This window comes from Gymnodraco acuticeps, unplaced genomic scaffold (genome assembly GCF_902827175.1).
Source record: "Gymnodraco acuticeps unplaced genomic scaffold, fGymAcu1.1, whole genome shotgun sequence".
In the NCBI taxonomy this organism is placed as follows: domain Eukaryota; kingdom Metazoa; phylum Chordata; class Actinopteri; order Perciformes; family Bathydraconidae; genus Gymnodraco; species Gymnodraco acuticeps.
The window spans coordinates 2,638,554-2,665,284 of record NW_022989800.1 but is presented as its reverse complement, the minus strand read 5'-3'; the positions used below and the strand labels follow the sequence as shown (position 1 = coordinate 2,665,284).

Genomic DNA, 26,731 nt, shown 5'->3' with positions numbered 1-26,731 from the left:
GAGCTTACGTCATTTCTTAGTCTGTTTCTTTCAATTTTTAGTTCAGTCACGTGGGCCTGGAGTTCACTGCTCGTGCTTTTGGAAAGCATTAACTGACTTTTATGAAACTCAGAGCATTTTTTGTCTCTGGTTTTCATGGCGGTCAGTATGCCGGAGTGCATCCACGGCTCAGCGCGATTTTTTTATCCTGGTTGTTCTTAGGGGGGCCAAATCAGTCCAGGCTCTCCAGTTCTAGGTTAAAGGCCTCGCTAGAGTAGTTGTTGATACAGAGTTGGAGTTTATTCACACGTCACATACTACAGTGGGTAATGTTTTCAAGAAACATTGAACAGTGCTGCCACATGTGACACAGGGAAAAAAGAAAAGACACTGAACCCTTTCTTTGCCATTATATAAACATAGTGTTGCTACAAAAGTATAAATTAGGCTTACTAATAAGACAACTCAGATCTGAAGCTACTCAGGAATCTGCTGCCAAAGTGCAATAAATAAGACAAAATTAATAGAATCAAACCCTTTTTTGTAGCATTTTAGTAGAGTATAAAAAGAAATGCCTTTAAAATAGGATGCAAGCAACACTAGTTTCTTAACCTGAATTGATAGACTATAATCAATGTGAACAGAACAGATCTTAATGTTTGCATTCTTATACCATTTTGTACAATAATTATCATGACTAAGTTCAAACAAACTAAAACTTACAGCTGATTAATAACGGTATCTAACTTGAGTTTTTATTATATCAAAAACCTGTTGAAATGCTTCTGTTATTTTTACTGTCCCCCAAAAGCGCGCCGGCAGCCTCCAGGAATGCTTCTTTCACAACTTCGCCGTCTTTAAAAGACTTCATGTGTTTCGCAAGAACGTGACTGACACGTAAGATGCTATGGTAGCAGCCTTGCTCTTGTTGTTGGGCCTGGTGAAAATGGACTGCTGTGCATTTAGCTGTCCTTTCAGGCCCCTCCCCTTTTGGGAGCGTAGGACAGAATTAGGAGGGAATTCTGTCCCGCAGCGTTTGTGCACTGTTTTGAAATGCCGCTCCTAAATGACCCTTCTTCGATAAAGCCACGCTCGCATTGCAGATGAGACAGATGGACTTTGAATTGGAATAGATACAAAAATAATCATCCTCCCACTCGGAGTGAGAATTATATATTTTGGGCTTTCTTGCTTCTGCCGTAATTACGGTCTTGTGTGTGTGCGGACTGTCACTCCTGTTGACACGGACAACGTCAGCGAATTAGTGCCCACTGCCCACCAGCCACGCCCCGACACATGGGGTCACGCCGGCCAATCACAAAGCTTTGATGCGTTCAAGTGCATTATTCTGGCACAGGAAGATTATGTTACAGGACATTAACGATAAAACAGAATATTGTTGTTCTATTTTTAGACACATCTCGCGATCGACTGGGAATCTCTCCGCGATCGACCGGTCGATCGCGATCGACTGGTTGGGCACCCCTGGCCTACGAGTACAACAGAGTACCGTTCGGCTACTCCCTATCCCCATGCACGTTCAGTGAATGTGTGGCCACTACGCTTCAACCGCTGCGCGCCCACGGCATGAGAGTTTTCTTTTACCCAGACGACCTCATAGTCATGGCCGGGTCCCGGGAACAGGCAATGCTTTGCACAGCACAATTGATCACACACCTAACCAAATTAGGCTTTGCGATCAATTGAATAAAAAGAGCACCCCCATACCTCACCAACAGGCGTTGTAGTTGGGAGTGGTGTTCGATGCAGGCGCGCTACGCGCCACTCTGTCAGAGAGCAGAAGTGCGTCCCTTCTCCGGGCGGTTCACAGGCTGCGACAGGGGGCGACAGTGACAGTTTTAACTGTCATGCAGACTTTGAATCTCATGGCGGCTGCTCACATTGTGGTCCCGCAGGGGTTACTGCATATGCGCCGCCTGCAGAGGTGGTTCTCCAGCCTGCGTTTGGATCCCAAGAGGCACAAACAGCGGCTGGTGACCATCCCCCCCTCAGTGGAGGGCAACCTCCGGTTCTGGGGGTCTCCCGGGCGCCTCCGGAGGGGGTCTCCACTGGGACGGGTAACCTCCTACATCACAGTGTTCATGGGAACAGGATGGGGAGGGACCTGCCTGAAGAGGGCTATAGGTGGGCGCTGGTCTCTAACGGAAACATGACACAGCAACCTCCTAGAGCTACGGGCGGTAGTGTTAGTCCTCCAGCATTTCATGCCCCTAATTCAAGGGAGACATGTCAAATTGGTCAGGAGCGACAACAGCACCACAGTGGCTTATATCAACAGGCAGGGCGGAGTCCGCTCCGCCGCCTTGTTGGCCACAGCGGAGAGGCTGTGGTTGTGGGCATCAGAGGTGGCTCTGAGAGCCCTTCGTATCCCGGGACTGAAGGACAGGAGAGCCGACCTCATGTCGAGGGGCGGCCCCCTGCCAGGCAAGTGGGTGCTTCACCCAGAGGTGGTGAAGCAGATCTGGCCCCAGTTCGGGAGAGCGGAAGTGGATCTGTTCGCCAGCCGGCGCAACGGCCACTGTGCCCTGTGGTTTTCCATGGCCCTGAGCGACGACCCGCCTTTGGGGGTGGACGCGTTTGCACACGAGCCATGGCCAAGGAAGCTGCACTACGCCTTTCCACCGTTGCGTCTCTTTCTCCCTCTCCTGGGGAGAGTGAGGCGAGAACGTTTGGCAGTCATCCTGGTAGCACCGGATCACGTCGGGGCTCCGTGGTACTCAGAAATGACGCAGATGAAGGTGGGCCAGCCCTGGGTGATTCCCCAGTTCTGGGGGGCAATGTCTCAAGAGGCAGGTGCAATCGGGGCGTTACCCACTCTGGGCCGTCCTCTCCAGGCTTGGCTCCTGAGAGGGACATGCTGAAACAGGGTGGATTGTCTGATAGCGTTATTCAGTCTATCCAGGCAGCTAGAGCGGGATCCACCAAAGCCTGTTACAGGCCAAAGTGGCTGGGATTCCAGCGATGGTGTGAGGAGCGGAAAGTGGAGCCCCTATCTTGTGAGTTGGGCTCTATTTTTTCCTTCTTACAGTTATTGGTGGACAGAGGACTAGCTCATTCTACTATAAAAGGTGTATGCAGCAGCCATCTCGTCCTGTCATGAGGGATTCAACGGCAGGTCAGCCTTTTCTCATCCACTGATGTTGCGGTTTTTACAGGGGGTCAGGAGGCTGCGCCCAGTAGTGTGCGCCTCCACCCCGCAGTGGGACCTGCCGCTGGTGCTCGAGGCTTTGGTCACAGAACCATTTGAGCCTCTGGAGCTCTCCTCTCTGAAAGCACTGTCGTGGAAGACAGCATTGCTACTTGCCTTAACGTCAGCCAAAAGAGTGTCCGAGTTAACCGCTCTGTCGGTGCACCCGAGCTGTTTACTGATTCGGGGTGACCGGAGCGGCGCGACACTCAGACCGAACCCCTCCTTTGTGCCCAAGAACCTAAGGAGTGCGTTCAGGTCGAGGGCTATTCAGTTGGGGGGATTTAGTCTTCCACCCCATGGTGGGGCCAGGGAAGCTAAATTACACCTCCTCTGCCCGGTGCGCGCGTTAGCATGTTATGTAGAGCGCACCGCTACCCTGAGACGCACTGAACAGCTGTTTGTGTGCTTCGGGGGCGGGGTGACTGGAAAAGCTCTGTCCAAGAAACGCCTGGCAGGCTGGCTTTGCGAAGGCATTGCACACGCCTACGAGCAGGCAGGGAGAGCCTGTCCCACGGGGGTCCGTGCGCACTCCACACGAGCTGTGGCTGCATCAACAGCCTTATTCAACGGTGCGAGTGTGGAGGATATATGCACGGCGGCGTCTTGGTCAACGCCAGGCCCCTTCATAAAGTGTTATCTCTTGGATATGTCTGGCTCTTTCTCAACGTCTGTGTTTGCTGGGGCAACACAGGACTGGTGAGGAAGGGGGGGGGCTGTTGGTCAGTGGGCATCTGACCCTCTCCCCGGGCGTAAAATGCCCTTACGTTTCTCCGGACCCCTGGGGGGTCGCGGGGGACGTGGGGTGCTCTGGGGTGCTCTGGGCCCTTTTCAGGGCTGGAGGGCTCCCCTCGCCTGCCTGGGGGCAGGAGGGGGAGAGCCCTCCATACTATAGTCCCTACATACTCTGCACGGGGTCAGTGTTTGAGTGTGGGGACATAGGGGGCACTTGCATTCTCCCCGTGCTCTTTAGGGACTCAGGAGGGAGAGTGCATAGTGAACCCATACAGGGCTGGTTTTTTTTCCCTGTCTGCCTATAGGTGGATGCAGGGGAGCCCTCAGCACTGTTTTTTTCGAGCACACGTTTTTTCGCGAGGCAAGCGCGTCATGGTGTGCTCTATCGGCCGCAGCCCAGACTTCTCCACGGTTACAACCGAGGGAGAGGTGAGTGAGGCGCAGTGGCTGCTAAAGCCGGTCAGGGACAGTGAGGTGGAACGGTGTGCTGGACGACAGTGCGTGCATACATCGGGGCTCCGCCCACTGTACCCATAGAGTCCAGTAGAGGGCGGAGCCTGTGAGAGATATAACGTCGGGTTACATATTGTAACCCTTGTTATATTAGCACAGGCGGAGCCCTCTACCTTGGAGGCACTGTCTGTCCTATACCGCTTGCTGAAGAGTGGTGTAGGATGATGGTCAGGAGGCGAGGCCTCCTTTTATACGGAAGTGAGATGCGCACTAGAGATGTTAAGATTCACCGATTCGCATCGGTGCACCGGCATAAACGTTCAAGATGCGAGTGCACCGGTTGAAAGAGTGCACATCGGCTACAGTTTGGGTTGAACCGGGTTGAACTCGCGATGCATCGATTGCGTAGCGTCTTTGCATCGGTAAAAAACCGATTCATTCATATAAATCCCCTAATCTTGTCAACGCTCAGCAGAGACGATTTTTGATATTTGCTTCGCCACTACGGAGGCCGAGAGTCTCAGTTATCAACACACACGGAAGTCGAGGAGAAAGAGAAACACAGCGCACCAAAAAATACCTACAAATCAAACGTTTGGTAACACTTCGGATTGTTCAAGAAAGACGGTGTAATAGTCCTTTATGCTAGGCTATATAGTTGACCGCAGGTCATGGAGAGTAATAAGGTATCCGTAGACTTTTGTATGAGGTATCTTTATTACTTAACAGGTCTACAGCCATGATACATAGATCCGTCCTAGATGCGGGCTTGCATACACACAGTATCACTCCGCAGCCGCACCCCATCAGTAACGTCCTGATGGTATATGTGCGCGGCACAGACGGTCAACTTGAAAAATCGCTCGCAAATTGTTAACGATGCCGAGCCGATTTAAAGTACACAAGTAGTACGAGGAACTTAGCGACGCACATGCAGAGTCGACATGGGGTCTGCGGCGAAAAGAGAAACCTCAAAGTTAGACATATGAGTTAAATCACTCAGTGAGGTGTTCTGTCAGAGAGAGTGGTGTTTAGTTTACAGCAGCCTGTGACGGCCAATAATAATTTAAATGTATTCCTCACTGTAAGCAGTTATGAAATACCTGTTTGTGAAAGGTTATTTGTATTATTTATTGTTCATATAGAACCCACCGCTTTCTGCTCACTGGTGAGTTAGCTTATGAATGAGTGTTAAGCACATCAGGCTGGCAGCTGTATGGGCATTGCTCTGTTATTTGCACATTGTTAATCATGAGCAATGCATCCTTACATTGTTTAAGTGTGAGGTGTTATACAATTGTACTCTGGAGAGCTTTTAAAGGTAAAAAAATAAACGGCATGATGGGATGTGCAGTACCAAATATGTAAAGCACTTTTTTGTTAATGTATGATTTGCTGCATATAAGGAATAAAACAAAAATCCTCTGTCGTACCAAATTGAAGTATCATTATTTTTGCATCGTGTTGAATCGCATCGTATCGCACCGAATCGCATAATGTTGAATCAAATCGTATCGAACTGTATCGCAACAGGGGTGAATCGTATCGTATCGCATCGCCTGGTGTTTCAACTGTATCGTTAATGTATCGTATCGTGGCAACGTATCGAGATGCGCATCGCATCGGCCTCAGTGATGGAGATGCACATCCCTAATGCGCACGCATTCAGGTAGGCCCGCCCCGGGGCCGGCTACGTCCATAGAAATCTCAGTAGGTGAATGCTTGCATGATAAGGTAGTACCCATAGAGTCCAGTAGAGGGCTCCGCCTGTGCTAATATAACAAGGGTTACAATACGTAACCCGACGTTTCTCTGTTAACTTAAAGTGGACCTATCATGCTATATTTGAAACATATATTGTAGGGCCATACCTATACAAAACATGTCTGTGAATTTTTTTTTCAAAATACCAAACAGATCATGCATTTTAGCCATGCCTCATTTCGCTCTATTTGCTGTATTCCAGCCCTGTTTTTGCAAGGGCTGATTCTGTGGCAAATGAGCTGCAGCTGACCACAGCTCCTTTGCAGGGGGGCGAGGCACGAGCGTCATGTTACCATGCTGTTACCATGCTGTTACCATGCCAGACAACCTCTCATTCCCCTGATAGGTGGAGAGTTGCCCATATAGGCGGAGCTCCTTGTGTCTGATGTCAGAGATATTTCAAATCTGTATCAGTCTGTATCAGATCCGTTGCAGCCCCGTTTTTAGAGATTTGGGTATGGAGGAAAAGAGAGAGGGTTGTGTTTTCTGACACTTGGTGAGTTCCCTGACACACCGGGGACAAATATTCATGTATAAAAGACGTACAAAAGTGCATTTTGCATGATAGGTCCCCTTTAACATCCATGCTATTAGGACATTTATAACAGGTGGCAAATGATCCGCAGACATTGCCTCCAAGGATCAATGAGACACGGTGAGTAACACCAGTAAAGAGCAGTTTAATTTTTTGTATTTGTATTGGACTAAACTGACACAATTCTCTAGGATTTAAAACATTTTGGGATTACTGAAATTAAAAAACATATAACATAGGTCCTGTCATTTTCAGAATGTTTTAAGATGAAATGTTAAATTGTACGGCTTTGATGTACCCAGGAATTCAAGGCGCACACAGTGAATTAGCTGTTTATAAATGTTTTGTTCCAGGCAGGACTTTTTTTATCCCCTGGTGTGTAATGAAAGACTAAAGTGAACCTGACAGAGCTGCTCACCGCTCGCAGTGGAATTTCTTCATGGCCCCAGAAAGTCTGCAGGAGAGACAGGACAAAGTAGGTGAAGCCCAGACGCTGCAGCACCCCAGGGATCCTCAGCCAGGACCAGGACACTGCAACACAGTCAACATCATGATCCCTCATGCATGCTCTGATACTCAGTGATGAATATATGATCTTACAACTCAGGTACCAGCACAGATATATAACTATTCCTGCTGATGTGAGCAAATTATAAATCAGGAAATAGACAATATTGGACACGTGAGCATCTTCTCCATCATTCCATTCCATTCCATCTTCCTGAAGGAGGATGACGGACAGCACCGTGGATGGTGTCAGCCTACAGGAAACAGACATGTCAAGAACGTGGGAAGCAAATAAAAGATTCCCAGTTATCTCTTTGTCTCGACAAATTGGGGAGGATAAGATTGGCTTGTGGTTGAGAGATTGATGGTAATCTACACATTAGTTAATTGAAAACCTTTTTGCCACACAAAGTGCCATGAAAACAGCGTAATCCCATTAATTGATCCAAGCAAATCAAATAAGAGGCGGAAATGTCTCCTTTCACAGGAAAAGAGGAAGCTCTTACTTATGACACATTTGTTAAATATGCAGGTCACACTCCCACCATGAACATTTACTATATCTGTTCCCCCACAACATATATTGTGTAATATTATATAAAAATGTATCTTGAAAGTCTTACAGTTTTAAAGAGAACTGCTTTTCTGATCAATTTATTTAAGTTTTTTGTGTGAAATTGAGACCCTTTTTGATGTTCAATATCATTTAAGAAGTGAAAGCTTGGCTGTCTGCTTCCCATCTCTGAGCACTTTCACTGATAGATTAAACAAAAATAATGATTATGTGGTGGAAGTGAGAAGAACAGACTTAAACCATCAGAAAGTCTAGCAAATACTAGAAAAGTTTCAAAAAGATGGGTTTCTCATCGTCTGAAGGCTTGTCTACTGCCGGGGTAAGAACTCGACCTTCTGACCTCATCTTTATCTGACTTACGTAACGTCCACACGGTTCCGTTGCGTGCTTCAAGGGAGACGCTTCCCATTCACTTTGAATGGGGTGACGTCAAGCTTTGCCGAACTGCATTGTGGTTCCGTCTCGTCACTTTGCATCCGTTGCTCGCGCTGAAAGTTGAAAAAAGTTAAACTTTTCAAGCGTCGACGGAAGCGCCAGCCAATCAAATCATATGCCAGTACAAGCGCTAGCCAATCAAACCGTGTGCTTGTGTGTCCGGGGCGGAAGATTCATGTGATTGGTTGTTGGTCGCATGCCAGACTGGCAAGCTTCAACGCGACGGAACCGTGTGGACGTAGCATTATCATTTCTTGTAGCTTGTCACCATCCAAAAACAATAAAAAACTGATGAATAGTCAGAGATCAAACTTTGAAAACACTGTCGTCTTAAGGTAAATAATATTGTTGTATGTCGAAAACGTCAACTTCTAAGGATTTAAGAGTAACAGCCACATTTTTAGCTTCATCACACTACGTTTTGAGTTAATCTAATGGAATGTGAAATGTAACCATTAAAATAAAGTATTATGCAAGTGCTTCAATAAAGGGACAAAATAAAAATATATTGGAGTTTCAAGGTCTCTGCTTTGACAATGATTTGTGCATCTAACCGTAGCAAGGTTTATTTGAAATGACTCATAGTTTCTGTCAAAGGTTAACACCTTCTTCTGTCTCGTCTGACATTGAAATGGTTTAACATATTGAGCCGATATGACTCCATTCTCTTATTAGATCAAACCCTGGGACAGAGCTGCAGAGGACATCCTTGGAGACGGAGGGCAGAGCTGCAGTTTATGGTAAAGTCAGTGTGCTGTTATGCCTCCAGCCTCCACAGCAGCTGCATGGGGCTGAAGAGTGTAACACTATCTGTTTGTAATTGTCCATTACCGCAGCGCTTGTTTTTGCTCAATCCGCTGCAGTTAAACGTCCCCCGGTGCTAGATTTTTAGACTACACACACAATAACAATATTTTTGTTAACCCAGTTACGCAGACATCCACCCAGGAAAGTCCATTAGCGCTGGGGAGGGCTAATGTGTGAGGGGCGCCCCGTGCATCCCCAGGTGGACAATGAAATGTGGATTTTCAGCCAGCTTCCCCTTCTATAACCCCCGACACGGCCTTGCAGCTTTGGCTTTTATCACAAGTCTGGATTTAAACATATACTAGATCTTTGTCACTTGACAAACTGCAGTTTTCTGCATGTTATAAATATACTAAAAATATGTAGATTACTCCTTATTATAAGACATGGTGTTTTCATAAACAACAAGTCTTCTAACAATTTCTGAATTCATAAAATATCTGTTTTGCCTTTGAAACAAGTAAAATGCTGATGATTACTCCTATAACCCAAGCTATTGTTAAAAGACGTCTTGTTTTGCTTTGACCATTACATGCATACAAATTTATTATGATGCTCAAAGAGCATTCACAAGGTGAAACCATCAAAAGTATTGCATATTTTGTCGAACTATGACTGAAACATTTACTTGATTATCAAAGTAGTAGCTCAATAATTTTCTCTTGATTGACTGATTGATTAACCTACAAGCTACACGTAACTATATGGAATGCATCTTGAAAAATCCTTGTGATAAAATCTGCTTCAAAATATTTAATACAACAGCAAATGTATTGTTTGCCTCTTTCTGTGGTTCAAATGATTCTGAGTGCTGTACATGTGCAATTGGACATATTATTAGACCTGCCAGCGTCTATGTTCATTTCCCCCTTATAGATCAAATCAAAAAGTACAGAACAAACACATCCACATATAAAGTATTTGTTCCATTAATAATTGAGTGCTGCATATGTCTCACGTACGTGGTCCGTCTCTGGGAGAGTAGTTGAGGAAGCAGAAGCCGAGCATCAGCAGGACGACTGTTCTCCAGGTGATTTTGCGCAGCAGCTGCAGGCGGCTGACTCCTTTCCTCTGCATGGATCTGAGAGCCAACACCACCGAAGTCCCAATAATAAACACAAACCTAGAAGAAATAACAATAAAACACGAGTAAGACACAAATAAATATGCATATTTAAGTGAATTATAATGGGAGTGAGAATATATGACAGTCCTCTTGTATTATACTTACCATGGCATGACAATGTCTCCCAAAGTAAGGCCTGCAACGAATCCAGAGGCAAACATGAATATGAATAGACACTGATACTTGTATTTAATGCCATTATACAGAGTTCTTGACCTTTCCTAATCTCTTCAATCCAAAAGGACTAGGAGGTGGATTAAGAACAATGTTATGTCCCTAAATGCTGATCAGTCATTATCTTTCTATTTCCAAAAGGTGAATAAATATCTACACTCCTGTGACAGAGGCAATAAGGAGATTAATCAAACCGCGCTGAAATCAATACACACTTGTATATGTGGCAGACAGGCTATTATAAGATTTAAATTGAGAACACCTCTAAACACTGACATGGATTTACTACGTTTGAGTGACATTTTAAACTTTTATATTCATGGGGAAAAGGGACGCAGAATTCGTAGCAGTCATTCCCTCACTGCCCCCTCCCATATTCTCCCAGCTCAGCTGCCATTTAAAATCTCATCCCTCCTTCCCCTCGTCTCCTCCCCGGTTGTTAATAACAACACGGATCTATGGATCGTGCCTTTTGATTTGGCTGGCGTGAGGAATGGCATCCTGTGTGTTTGGTTTGAGACTGCATTAATCATAATTAGTGACAACAGGTCAGAAAATGCTGCAGACACAATGAGGAGATTGCTGCTGTTGAATAATTGCCTCGAGTTCATGCACTCATTTCATATCTGGCTTGAGTTGAAAGAAGGCATACATAAATGTTACAAGTATAGGCAGACTGTGAGCTGTCAGTCCTTTCAGCTATAGAGGGTTACAGGAATGAGTCCTTAAACCAGGAAATGAGTCAGCATTTTCGCAATTTCTGTTCCTGCATCTAGAAGTAAATGTTTTTTTAATGGGCTTTTCGTTGGATGCCGAAATAAGGTCTGTGGTGAAGAAAAAAAGACAATTCCTAACAAGTGGTTAAATTAAACTACATGTCATCATGCTGAAATATTATTACGTTTTTCGGTGGTGACGTGATTACATGCAAACACTAGATTTTTACTTCTGGCGATTGCATTTATGTTTCTAAATCTCATTTTTTTTTTCCGTGTTGGAACAAAATGTGAAAGTACCATAAACCTTTATATGCCACATAGTTTATTTTTTAGCAATAATCCAATGAGCCAACAAAATCCCTAATCATTGCTTTTATCAGATCTATATGATAAGGGAAGACAAATAGTGTTTTTTGCATGTAAATGGTCTGCAAAGGCTCCCCCCAAAACTCCTCCATTGGACTCCTGTTTACATTTCTGTAACATAGTAAGATCACTATCACTCGCGCTTCTATAGGCTAGCACTTCAACAATTTGAACTTAATAGCCTAAGGTGTGGAACATCTCTAAGTAGTTCACCAACATCACAACAGAGCCAGCTAACCAATCAGAGCAGGCTGGGCTCTGGTTTCAGACAGAGGGTGAAAAGAGGTGCTGCAGCACAGACAGTATGAGAACAATAAAGAGCTTTCTGAACATGAAAGCATGGAGACACAACATATTAGAGGCACAGCATACAAATACGAACCAGAAGATGTATATAATAGGGCCCCTTTAAGATGTATTTCTGTGCATATCATATACTTAACCATTCCATGGTGCATGTTGGAAGAACCAGTAGCCTCCCCCACTGTAGTTCACAAACACCATCACTGTCAGGGAAAACCTACAAAGACACTACAATGAGTAAGCACTATAGCACGCTGTTGAGTTATTCAGCAACAATTGGATTCTTTTCATTCAGTAAATGATGGAAATTAGGGTTAAATGTGTTTTGAATTCAGCATAACTGTGTCATATCATAGCTGTTTTCTTAAAACGTAACGTATACATCTGATACAATATTCGGTTTTGAATTACATTTAAAGAGGGGAGGGGAGGGGCTTTTTTTATTCTGTCACACTCCAAATGCAAGGTAATGCAATCTAAGCATTATGAATCACTCAGGAAATGAGCACTTGTCCTCTGGATCTCCTCAAGCAGGAGTGCTGACTAAAGACTTTGCTTCTAATATATGATACACTTTATGCTTTAGCACTGGCCAAGGCTGCTGAAACACAGCACACGTGATGGAGTGCTTCACTGAATCAGACACTGGGGGAAAAAGGTGTTTGCGTTGCATGTCAGAAAACGAGTGGGGGCCATTACACAACACAAACTTGGGTGGGTAAATATGTATATATTTGCGTGGTCTGGCTATAGAGGCAGATTCAATTGTTTAACCATGTTAAATACTTGAATTTAAGCTTTTAATCCAAGTTTGATTCAATAAAAATAAATTAGACAATAAGATTAGGACAACCTCTAAGAAATAGACTCTCTGATAAGATGCACTGTACTGCCTCCTCTTGTTTTTCTGCCCAGATTGAATTAAGAGGTGCACCAAAGCCATTACTGCTCTTTTAGCCCCAACCTGCTGATACAAGATTCTAATCGGCCACTATCATCTCAAAAGGGCTATTAAAGTAAGGTAAACCTGGCTGCATGTGTCCGTGTACTAATCTCTCTCACGCACGCACCCATCTGCATGCCGGCTATCATTTAAAATTTGACGAACAAATCCATTAGTCGCCATAGTGACAAAGACACAGGTTAAATCTCTGGCCACATGGGAGCCTGGTGAAAGTCCTTGCAATACCAGGGCTTATTGGCCATTTATTTAATCAAAACACTCTCATTGTGAATGAGAGCTCTATTTTAGGTAGATTACATTTCAAAGGCAGCACACAGGCGTCACTGGTGTCTGCTAATTGTGATTAAGGGAAACTATAAATGATTAATATGATGGGATCTGAGATCACTTTCTTTTATGTTGCACCAAAGTTAATACAATATCCAGGTTAAAGCTCCACAGGCTTGTTTCCTGGTGACTAATCAGGTTGAAGTTGTAAATATCCCCGTGAAGCTCTCCAATGAGAATTTGTCACGTCGGTAATAGACTTTATTCATGCCTCGGGAATCAGTATATGTGATTTATAGCTAACGGATTACAGATATACATGTCTTTCTCGCAGCAGTGACAACTGGTTATGACTCACTGATAGACGCTTATGGACTTCTTTGATTTGAATCACTGTACATGCATTACCAATTAGAGTGTTAGCTTAGTACTTTTCCCCGTTGCAAATGGATAGTTACACTCTATCACTGCAGAGTATTGAGTTACCTTCTGCACTGGCCATATCAAATACACTGACATCCAATCTAGTCATAATAAATTACTGCTTGAGTGGGAATGCCAAGGTTCCTTTTTTTTTGTGTGGCCAAACATCAGAGCATATCTGAAACTGAATCGGAGGAAAACTTGGAGCTTAGTAAAAAATAAGGAACGGAATGAGTCAGCCACCTGGTGTTAAATGCAAACGACAATCCATTGTTTTGCTGTAATAGTTGTTCCTTCTGTTGTATGAACTACTGACGGTGCGATTTCCCACAGCAAGGGAACTGGTGACAGGCTTTTAGCAGTGTGGCACAAGATTAAAATGCAAATCCTTTTAGAAAAATTAACGTTCAACCGTACCCCACTGTTCTCTGTATATCATGTCAGTGGAGCCTGAGCAATGATCAGAAAAACCTTTCAGCTCAGGAGAAAAGCATTTTGCCATCAGAAATGTCTCAGCATTTATGGTAGATGATGTGTCTGTTCTCAGCAGAAAGTTGTTACTTATCAGGGAGTATGGATCATAAGTCACAGGGCTGAGGAGGCAACGCAGCGTTAATCTTGAGTGCTGAGTCACAGTTTGATTAAGTGTGTTGTCAGTTATGAGAATTTCCAGTATTACCTATAAGGATGTCAATATGTGACAAGTATCTGTAACCCCAGAGAGACATTTCATCTAATAAGATTGCTCAGCGGCAAACAGCATAACAGAAAGAAATGAAATCAAAATGTAGCCTTTCCTTGAACCTTTTGTAAAATCTGGTTTAAAGGGTCCCTCTTCTGCTCATTTTCAGGTTCATATTTGTATGTTGTGCCTCTACTGGGACCTCTTTACTTACAAGCTTTAATGTTCAAAAAGGTCCAACCAGAGCCCAGTCTGCTCGGATTGGTTAGCTGGCCAGCTCTGTTTTGATTGGTCAACCACCCTTAGCCTATCACGTACAAAGTGTTGGAGCGCTAACCAATAGAAGCGTGAGTGTTAAATAGTGATGTAAAAAATCTTATAGAAGTAAACAAAGGAGTCCAATTGAGGCGTTTCAGGCAGGGGGGGATTCACTCTCTCTGGAGGGAACGTATGGATTTTAGCCTTTGAAGACCATTTACATGCACAGAAATGTATATAACATACTACAGGTAAGGGAAAACCCCAACAATCCTATTGAGGCCCCTTTAAGGGTATTTAACCAATACCGCTCCCAGAGTAAATAATACAATGTGGTGTTTTGAATTCAGCCCATATGCACAGTGGTTTCAGATGGCTTTTCATCCAAAAGGAAGCCACAGATGGAGAAGATGCCAATTGTCTGCTGGACGCTGCCTCTGTGCTGCTGGATTTCCTCTCGTTCTCTATTTTGGCAGGAGATCTATGGCCGTGTGGATGTGTGCTGATATGTCGACTGTATTATTACATCAATTATTTGGCTAGGGGGAGGTCAAAGCCACACCAGCATCCTGTTTCCAGAGAGGCGTGCTTTGTGTCTACCCCCAGGCCACAATTAAGGCTAGCAGGGAGATTCAATCACATGCATCACTCCTGTCCAACAGGAACACACTGTTCCAAACCCAAGACGCTCTGATATCAGAAATCATGCCCAAAGCTATACCGCCTGATAACAAAAGCTTTGGGGGAGCATGTGGCCAGACTGTGACCCCTGTAATTATTCATTATGATGGGCCTGTAGATCTTTATCATGCCTCAGACTGCTCCAAAAGGAATTAGCATGTGAACGAGCCGCATGTGGTGATAGACTGATAAACAGGATGGTTACTGATGGCGGACATACCCTCGGAAAGTGTCCAGTGAGAGCAGACGTGTTGGTTTGGCTTTAGTGGTATTTTCCTCCTCTGCCTCACAAGCCTGTGCCTCATCCTGTTAGGGTAGAACAACAAGATGTCAAGTAATTTAACACCATTTTTGTACATACACATCTTAGCAAGAATCCTTATAGGACCAGTTTGTAGGATTTAAGGGCATTTATTGGCAGAACAAATATTTTCATTTGCATATAACCACCTGAAAATAAGAATCATTGTCTGAATGCCTTTATATGATTGTGATAGCTGAGATATACAGAACATGTGAGGGAAGAGAGTGGTGTTTGCATTGTTTAAATTTAGCGTATTAAAGGGGACCTATCATGCAAAATGCACTTTTTGATGTCTTTTATACATACATATTTGTCCCTGGAGTGTCAGGAAACTCACAAAGTGTCAGAAGAAAAAAAAAACCTCTCTCTTCGTCCTCCATACCCAAATCTCTAAAAACGGAGCTGATCCAGATTTGCGTCCGATATGACGTAAATTACGTCATATCGGATATGCGGACCCACGGCACTGTCAGAAAGTTGCCATCAGAAACAATGCCTGATGTGTTTTGGACGTAATATGGTCTTTGTTTACTGTGACGAAGGTAACTTTGTCACAATGTGGACTAACGGCTTCGGGCCTTGTATATTGCACATGTATTTTATTTTGAAAAGTGTTCCCCCTCCCGTTCTTTCTGTTACTCCTGATTATGTTCACCTGGTGCCCTGTGTTGTCTCCTCCCCCCCCCACCTGTGTCTAATTGCTCCCCCCTCACCTGTGTCTAATTGCTGATTAGTGGGTGTGTATTTAGGCTCTGTGTTTCCTGTTTGGTGAAGGCTGGTAGTGTGGGTGAGATCCTTGTGACTGGTGACTGTGGTCACCTGGGCAGCAATATTGAGGCTGTGTATCCTGTACCACAGCGATGAATAAATGCCCACACCGGGTTATATTTGAATTCTCTGCCTCTGCCTCCTTGCTTGGTCGGTCAGCTTCACATTTACACTCAGAGCTAACCTGTGCTGGAGAGAGTATGTGTAAAAAAGCAGGAAATAAAAAAAGGAACTCACCTTGTGGTAAAGAAAAAGCATTTGAGCTCCATACTGTTTCAGAAATAATCCTTGATGCGGTTTGGAACATGATGGCATTTAATCACGGCAGAATTTAACTGTATCTGCCGGGTAATTCTGAGCAGGTATTAGCTCCCCCTCCTCCTTTTTTATTTTTTCAAGCTAAGGACCCCAAATCAGCGTTTCTCTAACAGGGCTGGAACAGAGGGATATGAGGGGTGTCTAAAATGCATGATTTGTTTTGAGCAAAACACATCATAGACATGTTTTTATATATTTATATCTGAGACCCATAATATATGCCTAAAAATTGCATAATAGGAGACCTTTAAAGAAATGTAACAGTTCTTTTGGCCACTTTGGGACAGCGGTAAAATTATTTATATTAAAGACAGCAGAAAAACTGAACAAAACCATAAGCTGAAAGATGCTAAACTGCTGCGTAGCACTGAAAGGAACTGCAGAATCAAATGATAACATTGTGTCGGTTTGCCAATATGTGCGAGCCCTTCCTCTCTCACGTAGTCATTTGATGGAATGTTGATACAAAAATATTGATTAGTGCTTGTACCTTTAAATAATTAAGTTTATTTTCTCTTAGGAGCCCTCATGTTGCTTTGAATGCTAACAGTATATATATACTATATATATAATAGCTCTTTTAATAGCTGACGGGTTCTGCTAATTGACATTAAGTATGAAATGATCCTCTTCTGTAGAAGTAAATTATTATTATTATTATGTTAGAATTACAGTTCTGTCTCCTGTCGGGATCACATTGATGTGTACCCTTCGTTCTTTAACTTTTAGACAAGAAAAGTAATCTTATGTTAAACTTGTTTGTAAATGTTACATAACTATAATTTTCCTGACATGTAAAAATGTTGAAAAAAACAAACATCCAATTGCCACAGGGGTTGGAACTCCTTAAAATGATGTTGGCCATCTTTCTATCCTGGGTCATCCTCTGTGTGTCGGCGCCTCTTTTTCCCCTCTGTCTGTGAAGGCAGCATTGAGATGACTCTGGCCTGTTGCCCTTTCGGTTGGATTAGCCTGACTCGCTGGCCTCCACGCCGGAGTTTAAAGAGCCAGAGCAGGAAGACACCAACACTAATATGTTATGATGGATCTGCATGCCAAACACACAACATATGGAAGACACAGACATCTTGCTTGGAAGAATGAGAGGGGCCATTCATGCTCACCAAAATTACACAGCAGCTCTTGCCATCAAGCAAGATGATTGGACGGATATGCGCTCTATCTCTACCATGTAAGTCTGCTATACAATTGGCTCTGCTAACATTTGTATCAATCATTCCATTAGTGTCTCCCAAACGTCTTGATGACTGGAGTCTCAGAGCCATTTTGGAATGCATCCCAGGCTGCGTAGTTGGCCAATGGAAATAATGCAATGTTACTGTTGGACTAAGGCACATTATATATTTGAATATAAAGAAAGCAAATCATTTTGTGCAGTAAGGAAAGGTGGTGCATTTTGTGTGCAGTGCTCTACTGAACACTTAATATCCAGGAGATAATGGGCTAAACAAAACTTATGAAATACCCACAATACCCATAAATCTTACATTTATATGTTCATACTGAGATGTTTAGGATGTCCAAAATGTAGAGTTGATATTGATGAGATTTCCACTAGTTTCATTTGATTGGTTTATGATTGATCCAAATACAATCAATTAAATCTAATACAATAATTAGAAGCAGAATTGTACTTACATTATCCACTGAGTACTGTGAGCCTTGGCAGCAAATGGACTTAGTACATTCGGAGGGGCAACGCCTCCTGTAAATGAGAGGTTTTAGCTCAGATGGAGAAGTACTCAATGCAGGAAGATATTTTCATTGTGGATGATGTAAAAAACATATGGGTACCTGAAGATGTAGGGTGCCACAGCAAATAAGAGAGCGATTACGCCCAGTAAGAGAGCTGCTACCAGGAGAGCTGGAATACAAAAAAGGGAAATTGTTTTAGACTGCGAGCCTGTACGTCATAGTCTGTCTGGAAGTCAATGTCAGGAGCTTTATACTGTACAACTTTGTCAGAATAGGATCTGACTAGGAATAAAAGGCCTGATTAGCAGTCCAAACTGTCTGCTCCGCTCGCCTCTGGACTCCCTTGTGGCTCTCTGTCATTCAACCAGTGTCAAAGGGGATCCCTCAAGTGACAAACAAGGACCTAATGGAAAACTCTCGGTCTATCCATCTGGGTAATCTAACCCTGCAGGCGTAGAAAACAGAAAATGTAAGGCTACACTGGGACAAGGACGAGAAAAACAAAGACAGAGGGAAAGAGCTGGTCTGCCTGAGGGCATCATTGATAGGAGTGGGGTCAAGATGAGGTTTGTAGTAAGGCACAAACAATGCAGATAAGATGTATTGTATTTGTTACAGAACAAATTAAATATACCTTCTTGAATTCAGGCTTATTTACTGATTATTTAAGGAGCAAAAAGTGTGTTTCCTGTTTCTGTTTCACGTCATAATGTACAAAAATAGACCTTAGTCCAACAAAAATGACAATGTGATTTGTATCTTATTTTTTTGCAATCAAAAAAGGCAAGTCTGCTACATCATGGTTCACCCATCCCAACCAGCAGCATTGAATAAACATTGAGACACATTATAGGAGTGCTTCTGATTATAAAAATAACACAGAGATAGCAGTATAGCCTTCTTGCGTCAAAGCACTGAAATAATGGGGAAGTAAGCTCGTATTTGTCTTCGGTGGAAAAACAAACAAGAAGCAGCCATTTTAACCTGAGCTGGATCCACACTATGATGAACAAAGAGTGGTCACTTAATCGCCTCGGGAAAGTCCTGGCATCTCTGCTGCCCACTCATAAAAACACCATAAAGCTCTCAGCACATGAAGTGACACAACACTGGATCTCTGCAACAACCTGCTCGCTCTTTAGTTAAGTTATTGCCAGATAAATAGAAAAAGTAATAGAGGCATTTGAAAACAGCTACTTCAGCTCATTGATACGTCTGTTAAAGTCGCACAAACACTTGATGGCTGTCGATATTCTGGATTTCTTTGTGAGAATTAAGCAGGTGACTTGTGGTTTGTGGTACAATGCAGAATATAGTACTAACATGATTAAAGGGTGGATCTGATAGTGGCTGCACGGAAACATATCCTTGAAGAATACCGCACCCATCAAATGACCTCATGAAGCCCCACGGCCAATCAATCGGAAGTAAACTTTGATATTTCCTAGCAAGGCAACTCTAACCTGTCTTGAGCTGCTGACCAGACCATTACTTAAACTGAGCAAGTCCTATGGGGAGTTTGTATAATCACTGGTCTGCAGAGCTAATGAAAGCTCATCATACTGTGAAGGGGGCCGTCATGCTGACCATATATCTGCTTGGATAATGGCTACTTGGCCTTAAAAGTCTGATCTACAACATAATCTGCAATATTGTTAAGTAGAGTGTACATTATGGAGAGAGAGACGCTTTCAAAATCCCATTACGCCCTAATCCTTCCACACTCCCTAATGTATTACCCACAATCCTCCACGCGCGGAGTCAGGGCCTTCAAAACAAACAGAAAAGCTTTTCTTTTATCCCTTTTCAAGAAGGCATTTCTTATCTGATCAATACACATCATGTCCCAGGAGATGCGCGAGTATTGCTACTCAGTAGACGTGGACAGGGCGAGTGATTCTCTGCTGACTCGATTAAGTGGGGAGTGGATCAAAGGCTTGTCTTGAGCGTGGACCAAGGTTCATTTTCTGTCACTGTGGCTTAAATCATAACAGTCAAATTGTTCTATTAAAAACTGAGCGACTGATTACTGAAGGTCATCATCATGTTTCCTTCAGTGTTGTTCACTTACGAAGGTAGACGTTGTTTGGGATTTTATCCACAGCGTCAGTGCAGCTGGCAGACTCGGACATCTGGATCCAAACAGAGTAATGACCACCTTCCCCATACGTCTGACTCCACCTGCATCCAAAAGAGTGAAACACTGAGACACACTACCCTTAAAAGCACAAACAATTACAAGATGTTTTATTTGATCCACTGTGAAATTATATTCCCTTAGAAGCATTATGAAATGTGTTCTTTTATTCACTTTCTGCCGTTTTCTCTAGACCTAACTACAATCTCTGCAAGCTCAGCAGCACCCCCTAGTGTCTGCTGTCTTAAAGTGCGTCCCCCTGTCCTCTCGTCATGTCCAGTTCCAGGCCACCAAAAAACATGCATTACATGCTCATATTGATCCACTGTTGGGATGACATACTAGCTATCACTCGGAGTGTTTTTTCAAAGGGGAAAAGGAAATCAATGGCAGCAGTCTAGTTAGAGACCTCAGCATTGATCTAAGAAGCGCATCAGACCTCTAAGAGGGTGAAAAAAGGCACCAGAGGCCTGTCATGTTGCAACCGAATATCTTGCCCCGTGTTTACAGGTGACCCCAAATGGAAACCTCTGACTTGTCAGTCGTGGTTGTTTAAAAATATGGCAACTGTCTCCTCAAGTTAACATCCCCGCAGAGGTTTCAACAGGATATGCACAGCTTTGACGCTTTAATGAGCCCTTTTCATCAATATTGGAATGTCAGGTCTTATTAACCCCAAAAAGGCTGCTGATCGATACCCGGTGAGGTGGTTTAAGGGAGGGCATCACTCAGGTCCAGAAAGCAGGTCAGGATTACTCCCCCAGCCCTGTAAATAATCTCACAGACTGCTGAGGCAGTCATCGGATGCCACCACACTATATCATGGCTGGAAGCCAGAGCAATACACTCCCACAGGCAGTTAATATGCGTGAACAGGAAACTAATCAGCATTTTTAGGTAGTTTGATGTGGTTGATGCTTTGTTAGAATGTTTAACTGGTTACCTGCAGAGTGTCGCATTCCTGGACTGTGAGTCCACTTGCATAGTCAGAGTGAATTTTGTGCTGATCACCACAGATGCATTGTTGTTGTTGGGCTTCACGGTGACCAAATGCTGGTACAGACACTGAGAAGGGAAAACAGGTGAAACACAGACTTAATGGGATGGAATGGGGACATGATGGTTTAGGATTCACGCATTTTAAGTTGTATTTGTCAGATACACAAGTAGAATGTGCACAAGTAGAATGTGCAGTTGAATGCTAATCTTTTAGCAGCGTGCTAAAGAAATAAATACGAAAAATATATTATTATGTAACAGGTTCATTGTGCAGGGCAGTGCAAATTATTTAAAATATATTTACTTCTCTTGTTCCAAGTTGAGTAAATATTTTGGTCTTCACCTGTCATTTGAACCTTTTCCTTGTGAATTGCATCCACATGTCTCAAAATGTCTTTAAAATTCTCAAAAGAACACACACAACTCTTTTGTAGAACTACTTACATTTCCTTCACAATAAAACAAAAACTTAAAACAACATAAAAAAAGTTAGGAATTACTGTAATTGAGGTCAGAAAAGCAACTTTTTGTTACATCAAAAAGTGCAGAGAAATAGTAGACTAGATCAGCTTTAAATGTAATGTCTGCTTTTTCTCTTAGACAAACCCCCAAAACCTGAAGAGTTTAATATCCTGCCATCAGGGGTATCTATACTTCAGATTTTTAGGAGATTCAACCACACACTAAATATGTTGGGTTTGAAAGACAGTGGAAATGACCAGGCAGTTGAGGTTTTCATGAACGATGCTATTGGTGAGAAACTTAAACCTCAAACTTTAGTAAGTTTGCTCACTTATTGATATCTGGATCAACCTGGACAAACAGACAGCTGGAAATTAGAGGCAACAGAGAGACCGTGTATATATTTTTGATTTACCTTGTAGCAGTGATCTGATGTGTAAAAGACCTGCACTTCTTCTGCCAGCTGGTTGTGAAATATTAACAAAGCCTGGTCCATTTTCAGAGTGGGCCCTGCATAGATTCAAAGCGGCACTGATTTACGGTGTACACAAAGCTTTTTGTACATCATAAATATAAAACACAAGGGTGTATCAGGTCACCGTCATTATCAAGATCATAACACAGACTCAATATTATCGACAGAGTAAGTTCTCATACAACTGACAGGTCTATTTGTCATAATTGAATGTTTACCCCGATTATGAAAAACAAATATTGATTGACACCAAAAGCGGAGAGTCTAAATATGTTTGAGGCATAAAGTAACTGCTCTTGGAATCCTGCGTCAATCTGTAACTACAGGAAGACTATTGAGAGTTAAAACACTAGAAAGACCCACTAACACTGTATCCTAGAAGACTAACCTGATGTTAAGTGTCCTCCATAACTGCTTGTTACAAGTATTAACATCGTTAGACTTGCTTGAAGTGTCCTGGGCTCCATGTTGCTACTTGAAAACATTGGCTACCACTGCTCATCTTTACAGCACTCACACTAATAAAACGGTCAAAGGGCAAAAGGGACGTTGTTGGTTTAAACCATAGGTTTAAACAGTTTGTGATGCGTTTATTTGAATAATGTGTGGGACAAAATTCGTCTGCAATTCAGTTCTAGAAATGATCAATAAAAAAGCATTATTGATGCAAACTTCTCAATCTCAATATTGTAGGCATCAGAGGGATTAGCCATATTTCCAACCACATACAACCATCTGACTCTAATCTAATGTTTTTGTCTTAATCACAGCCTTCCTTTCTAACCTAAACACTGAAGCATTATTATCATCTTCCCCACCCAGCCAACTGTGAAATGTTGATCACTTGTCACATCCTCTGCCTCTCCTCATTTCATTAAGCAGTTCATTTCCCTGAGCGCTCGCCGTGACAGATGAGTTCACCGGGGCAATCTCGCAGGAGCAGCTCATTAACCTCTGACATGAACTCCAGTGAGCTGAAGAGCAGCGTCTGCTTTAAAATATGCCGTCTTGTTAAATAGAGACATCATTAACTGTGCTATTATGCAAAAGTTTTAGTTAATGTGCTCCTATAGAAGATATGAGGGTATCAAAGGAACAGCATCTTTCATCAAACACTGTGGGTGCAGCAATGTTTGCTGACACAATAGCTGGCCTCATGCATGCCTTGTGCAACACATGACAGTTTATGATTAAGCTCGTGCTATCAGCAGGGAGGATTTCTGTGCAGGCTTCTGCACGGGCAGCTAAGCAGGACCTACAGCTCATGTGTCAGACTGGATTCCAGTCACTCTCACTGGCTGCTCCACAGATCTGTGCAACAGGGAGCTGGAGCTGAACCTCTTCTGTGCATGAAAACACTCTGCAAACATGGTGAGTACACAACCTCTCTCCAGTGTGTGAGGGCTGCCTAATGCTCACACACCTGTTGCCATTTTTAGACTATGAGATTGACTAAAACTAATCTAGAAAATGTTTTATAATGCAGATAGATATATTTGACATGTGTCTGTATCATTCTGAAAGGATAAGACTGACATATGCACATGTTCCTGTCTTTGCACTAAGCCACCGCATGTGATAAATAGACATGGGTTGAGCCAGTGAGTATTGTCTGTGTGCTGCCCATTCGCTCTACTGATAGAGCAGATTAGAGTGTTGCTATGATACCTGTTGATGTCATTACTCTGTTTCAGGCTTTGATCGTGACATTTGCTTGCTCTGGTTTATAGGCATGACCACTCATCTGTGCACAAAGCCTTCATAAGACCCCTCTCGATTGCACAATTAAACAAAAATAGGGAATGTTATAAAATGTTGACAATGCAGTTAACATTTTTTGTTTCGGCTGTTTGAAACAAGCCACTCTAAATCCATGTGACCCTGCATCATGTGTCAAGATTAGGACCTGAGTGACCAAACAGAACCCCCTCCCACCACCACAAACCTTTGAACCAGCTAGTTTTTTAAACCAGGAATGCAGCCTCTCATTGTTTCCAGATGGGATCCTGTGCAACCAATCACAGTTTGTGTTTGTGAAGCTGCCCCTCTCAGATCTGCTGTAACTGTTCCCTCTGCTCTATACCAGGCTGGTAAAATTCAGAGTCTGACTGAAGAGGAGAGGGCCCACCTTCTCCCCCTGCTACGCAACGCTCAGTGGGTGGAACTCGGGACACGGGACGCCATTTACAAAGAGTTTATTTTTAAAGACTTCAATCAGGTTCATAATATAAATTCCATATACCTAGTAACCATTGTATATTATGTACTGTATATGCATGACTTCATTGTGTTATTTTCTTTCAGGCTTTTGGTTTTATGTCCAGAGTGGCTTTACAAGCTGAGAAGATGGACCATCATCCTGAATGGTTCAATGTCTATAATAAGGTATTAAAGACTAATTATGATTCATGCAAAGGAAATTAATTTACAACCCTAAAGTTGTAAATATACAGTGTATGACTTTAGGGCATTAGTGGTCATCAGTCAATAGGCTGCATCACAGTTAGACTCCTAATTCGCTTTCTCTGCCGAAGAAGAGTACAAGTATGTGCCAAAGCATCAAATGCATAAATAATTTTTAATAATCTGCAATATCATGAAAAACGTTATGTTTGGAAAGCACTGTCTTTTTAGTTGACTCAACACAACTCCTTCCTGAAAAATGTCTAAGCTTAGCTCACACAGGTGTAGTGTAAGGTGTACAATGAGACATTCCCCACAAGAAAGTGTTAGCTTGTGAAAAACGTGTGTTTCACTTGCAAATGCAGTACATTAGTTGTTAGCTAACGCAGGCAAAGTCCAAAACTGTACTACTTTGGTTCACTTTTACTTACTACCATCGCTTCCTGACCTAAGCAGATCTTTTCTGCCCGAAAGTTCTGAAGAAGTCTGTTCTTGTGAACTGTTTAGCGCCACACTAGACCAAACATCCATGAGGTAGACACAGGCTGTTAGCTTAACCAGCTAGTAGCAGGTTGTCACAGTGTAGCATTTAGTGGCTAAAGAGCTCCGTATTTCCTTCAGGGGTTGAAACCGGTTGAAACAGAGTTAAAATAGAGTAAATATTGAACTTACATTCATTAGGTGGCTTGCAAGCCTGGAACATGACTGAGTGCTAACCGTGTTTGCACAACAACTGTTTGCTAAACAAAGAGTAAAGTGATTATGTCGGTGTTGTCGACAGCTTGATGCTTCAAGGCCCAGGTAAAAATAAAAATACAATAAAACCTGAGCAGGGTTGACAGTTTTCATCGTCTACTTTAAACGTACTTGCTTAAAACATTCAAATGCACTTGGGCTGCTTAGGGCCTTCACTTCAGCTGACATCAGGCAGGGATAGATGGTCACTAAATATTTTTTCTCCTTCTTTTGGCTTCATTGTAAGTCAATGAGAAAGCTAGGGATGAAAATGCTGTATTTTGGTTTCAATTTGAAGTTTTCTGATTAAAGCAACATCTTTGAGCTAAAGGAGACACAATTAGATCTACTAGTAATTTTCTAGTTATATGCTCCTTTTTGTTTAACAGGTCCAGATTACTCTCAGCACACATGACTGTGGGGGGGTGTCCCAGCGAGACATCACTATGGCCACATTCATTGACCAGGCATCAATGATGTAAGACACCTGCATCGTCAGTCATTTCAACAGTGGAAAATGAAGAGCTCTTCATTTATTGATTTCACTGAGAAATTGCTGAGGATGTGACCTGCAAATCCAAAGAATATGTTACCTTCAGTGAATTGTGAATGATGTAGCGGTAGGTCGGTGTAGACTACAAATGGTCCAACGTGGTTAAAAAACTATTGTGTTGCTGGTTACGCATTTGATGAATAAATGAGATTAGAAGCTAAAGGTAAAATGATGTTCACACATAACATTCTTAATATTAGTAATTTTTCAGAAACCATTCAATTTATTCCATTAAACATTCATATGTGTCCCTCTGCCACAATTAGTGTATTATGTGCCAATTATTTTGTACTTTACAGTTTAGTAAATGTTATTTTCTGTCGAACTAAAAAGAAAATGACCAGAAAAATTATAAGACTGAATGCATTTGATTGAAAACAACACTGTAGAACATCCACTGTGTGTGACCATGATAATTGCTTAGAGTGGTATAATTGCGTGTGGATCATGTGCAAAGGGGAAAAAAATCTGCTACATAAGATGCACTGTCACATGAAAACAAATCCTTTAACCGTGTACATTCAGAACTACACAAAATGACTTCACAGGGGTGTAAAACAGTAAAAAAAAAATACCATTACAATATAATGCAATCCAGTTAGCAAAAACTAAAATGATATATATTATAATAGTTGAGTTAGTTAGTTGAATTGTTTAAGACTGATGTAAGGTTGTATTTATTTAATTGCATTACAGCTACACTGTCCACCCTGTGCATGATTGAATGACCCATGGATACATGATGTCGCCGTTATGAAGCCAAATCCCTGAGGATGTTACAGAAAATCTGCTATGACGTCATGAGTTCAAACCTCTGAAGGCACAGAGGTGAACGCTCATTATTGCTACATAATGTCACCATCTGCAACACAATTTAGATTTTCTCTGCAAAATTCCTTTA

The 26,731-nt window shown here is 42.7% G+C and overlaps 2 protein-coding genes across 2 annotated transcripts in view; one reads left to right on the top strand and one right to left on the bottom strand.

Moving 5' to 3' along the window:
- si:dkey-192p21.6 (uncharacterized protein LOC565246 homolog) overlaps positions 1-25,335 on the bottom strand; it is a 43,268-nt gene extending 17,933 nt beyond the window's left edge. The window contains exons 1-11 of the mRNA XM_034225695.1: positions 25,215-25,335; positions 22,080-22,174; positions 21,147-21,268; positions 20,138-20,247; positions 18,166-18,235; positions 18,010-18,076; positions 15,181-15,266; positions 11,826-11,902; positions 10,229-10,259; positions 9,960-10,120; positions 7,093-7,205 (exon numbers count right to left, since the gene is read on the bottom strand). Coding sequence (XP_034081586.1) covers positions 7,093-7,205; positions 9,960-10,120; positions 10,229-10,259; positions 11,826-11,902; positions 15,181-15,266; positions 18,010-18,076; positions 18,166-18,235; positions 20,138-20,247; positions 21,147-21,268; positions 22,080-22,174; positions 25,215-25,245 — 963 coding nt within the window. The 5' untranslated portion in view covers positions 25,246-25,335. The remainder of the gene's footprint in view (positions 1-7,092; positions 7,206-9,959; positions 10,121-10,228; positions 10,260-11,825; positions 11,903-15,180; positions 15,267-18,009; positions 18,077-18,165; positions 18,236-20,137; positions 20,248-21,146; positions 21,269-22,079; positions 22,175-25,214) is intronic.
- pcbd1 (pterin-4 alpha-carbinolamine dehydratase/dimerization cofactor of hepatocyte nuclear factor 1 alpha) lies at positions 23,345-26,321 on the top strand. Its single transcript, XM_034225721.1, has 4 exons — positions 23,345-23,510; positions 24,226-24,357; positions 24,444-24,524; positions 25,667-26,321. The coding sequence occupies exons 1-4, from the start codon at positions 23,508-23,510 to the stop codon at positions 25,757-25,759; spliced, it is 309 nt and encodes a 102-aa protein (XP_034081612.1). The 5' UTR covers positions 23,345-23,507; the 3' UTR covers positions 25,760-26,321.
- Positions 26,322-26,731: the final 410 nt, after the last annotated feature.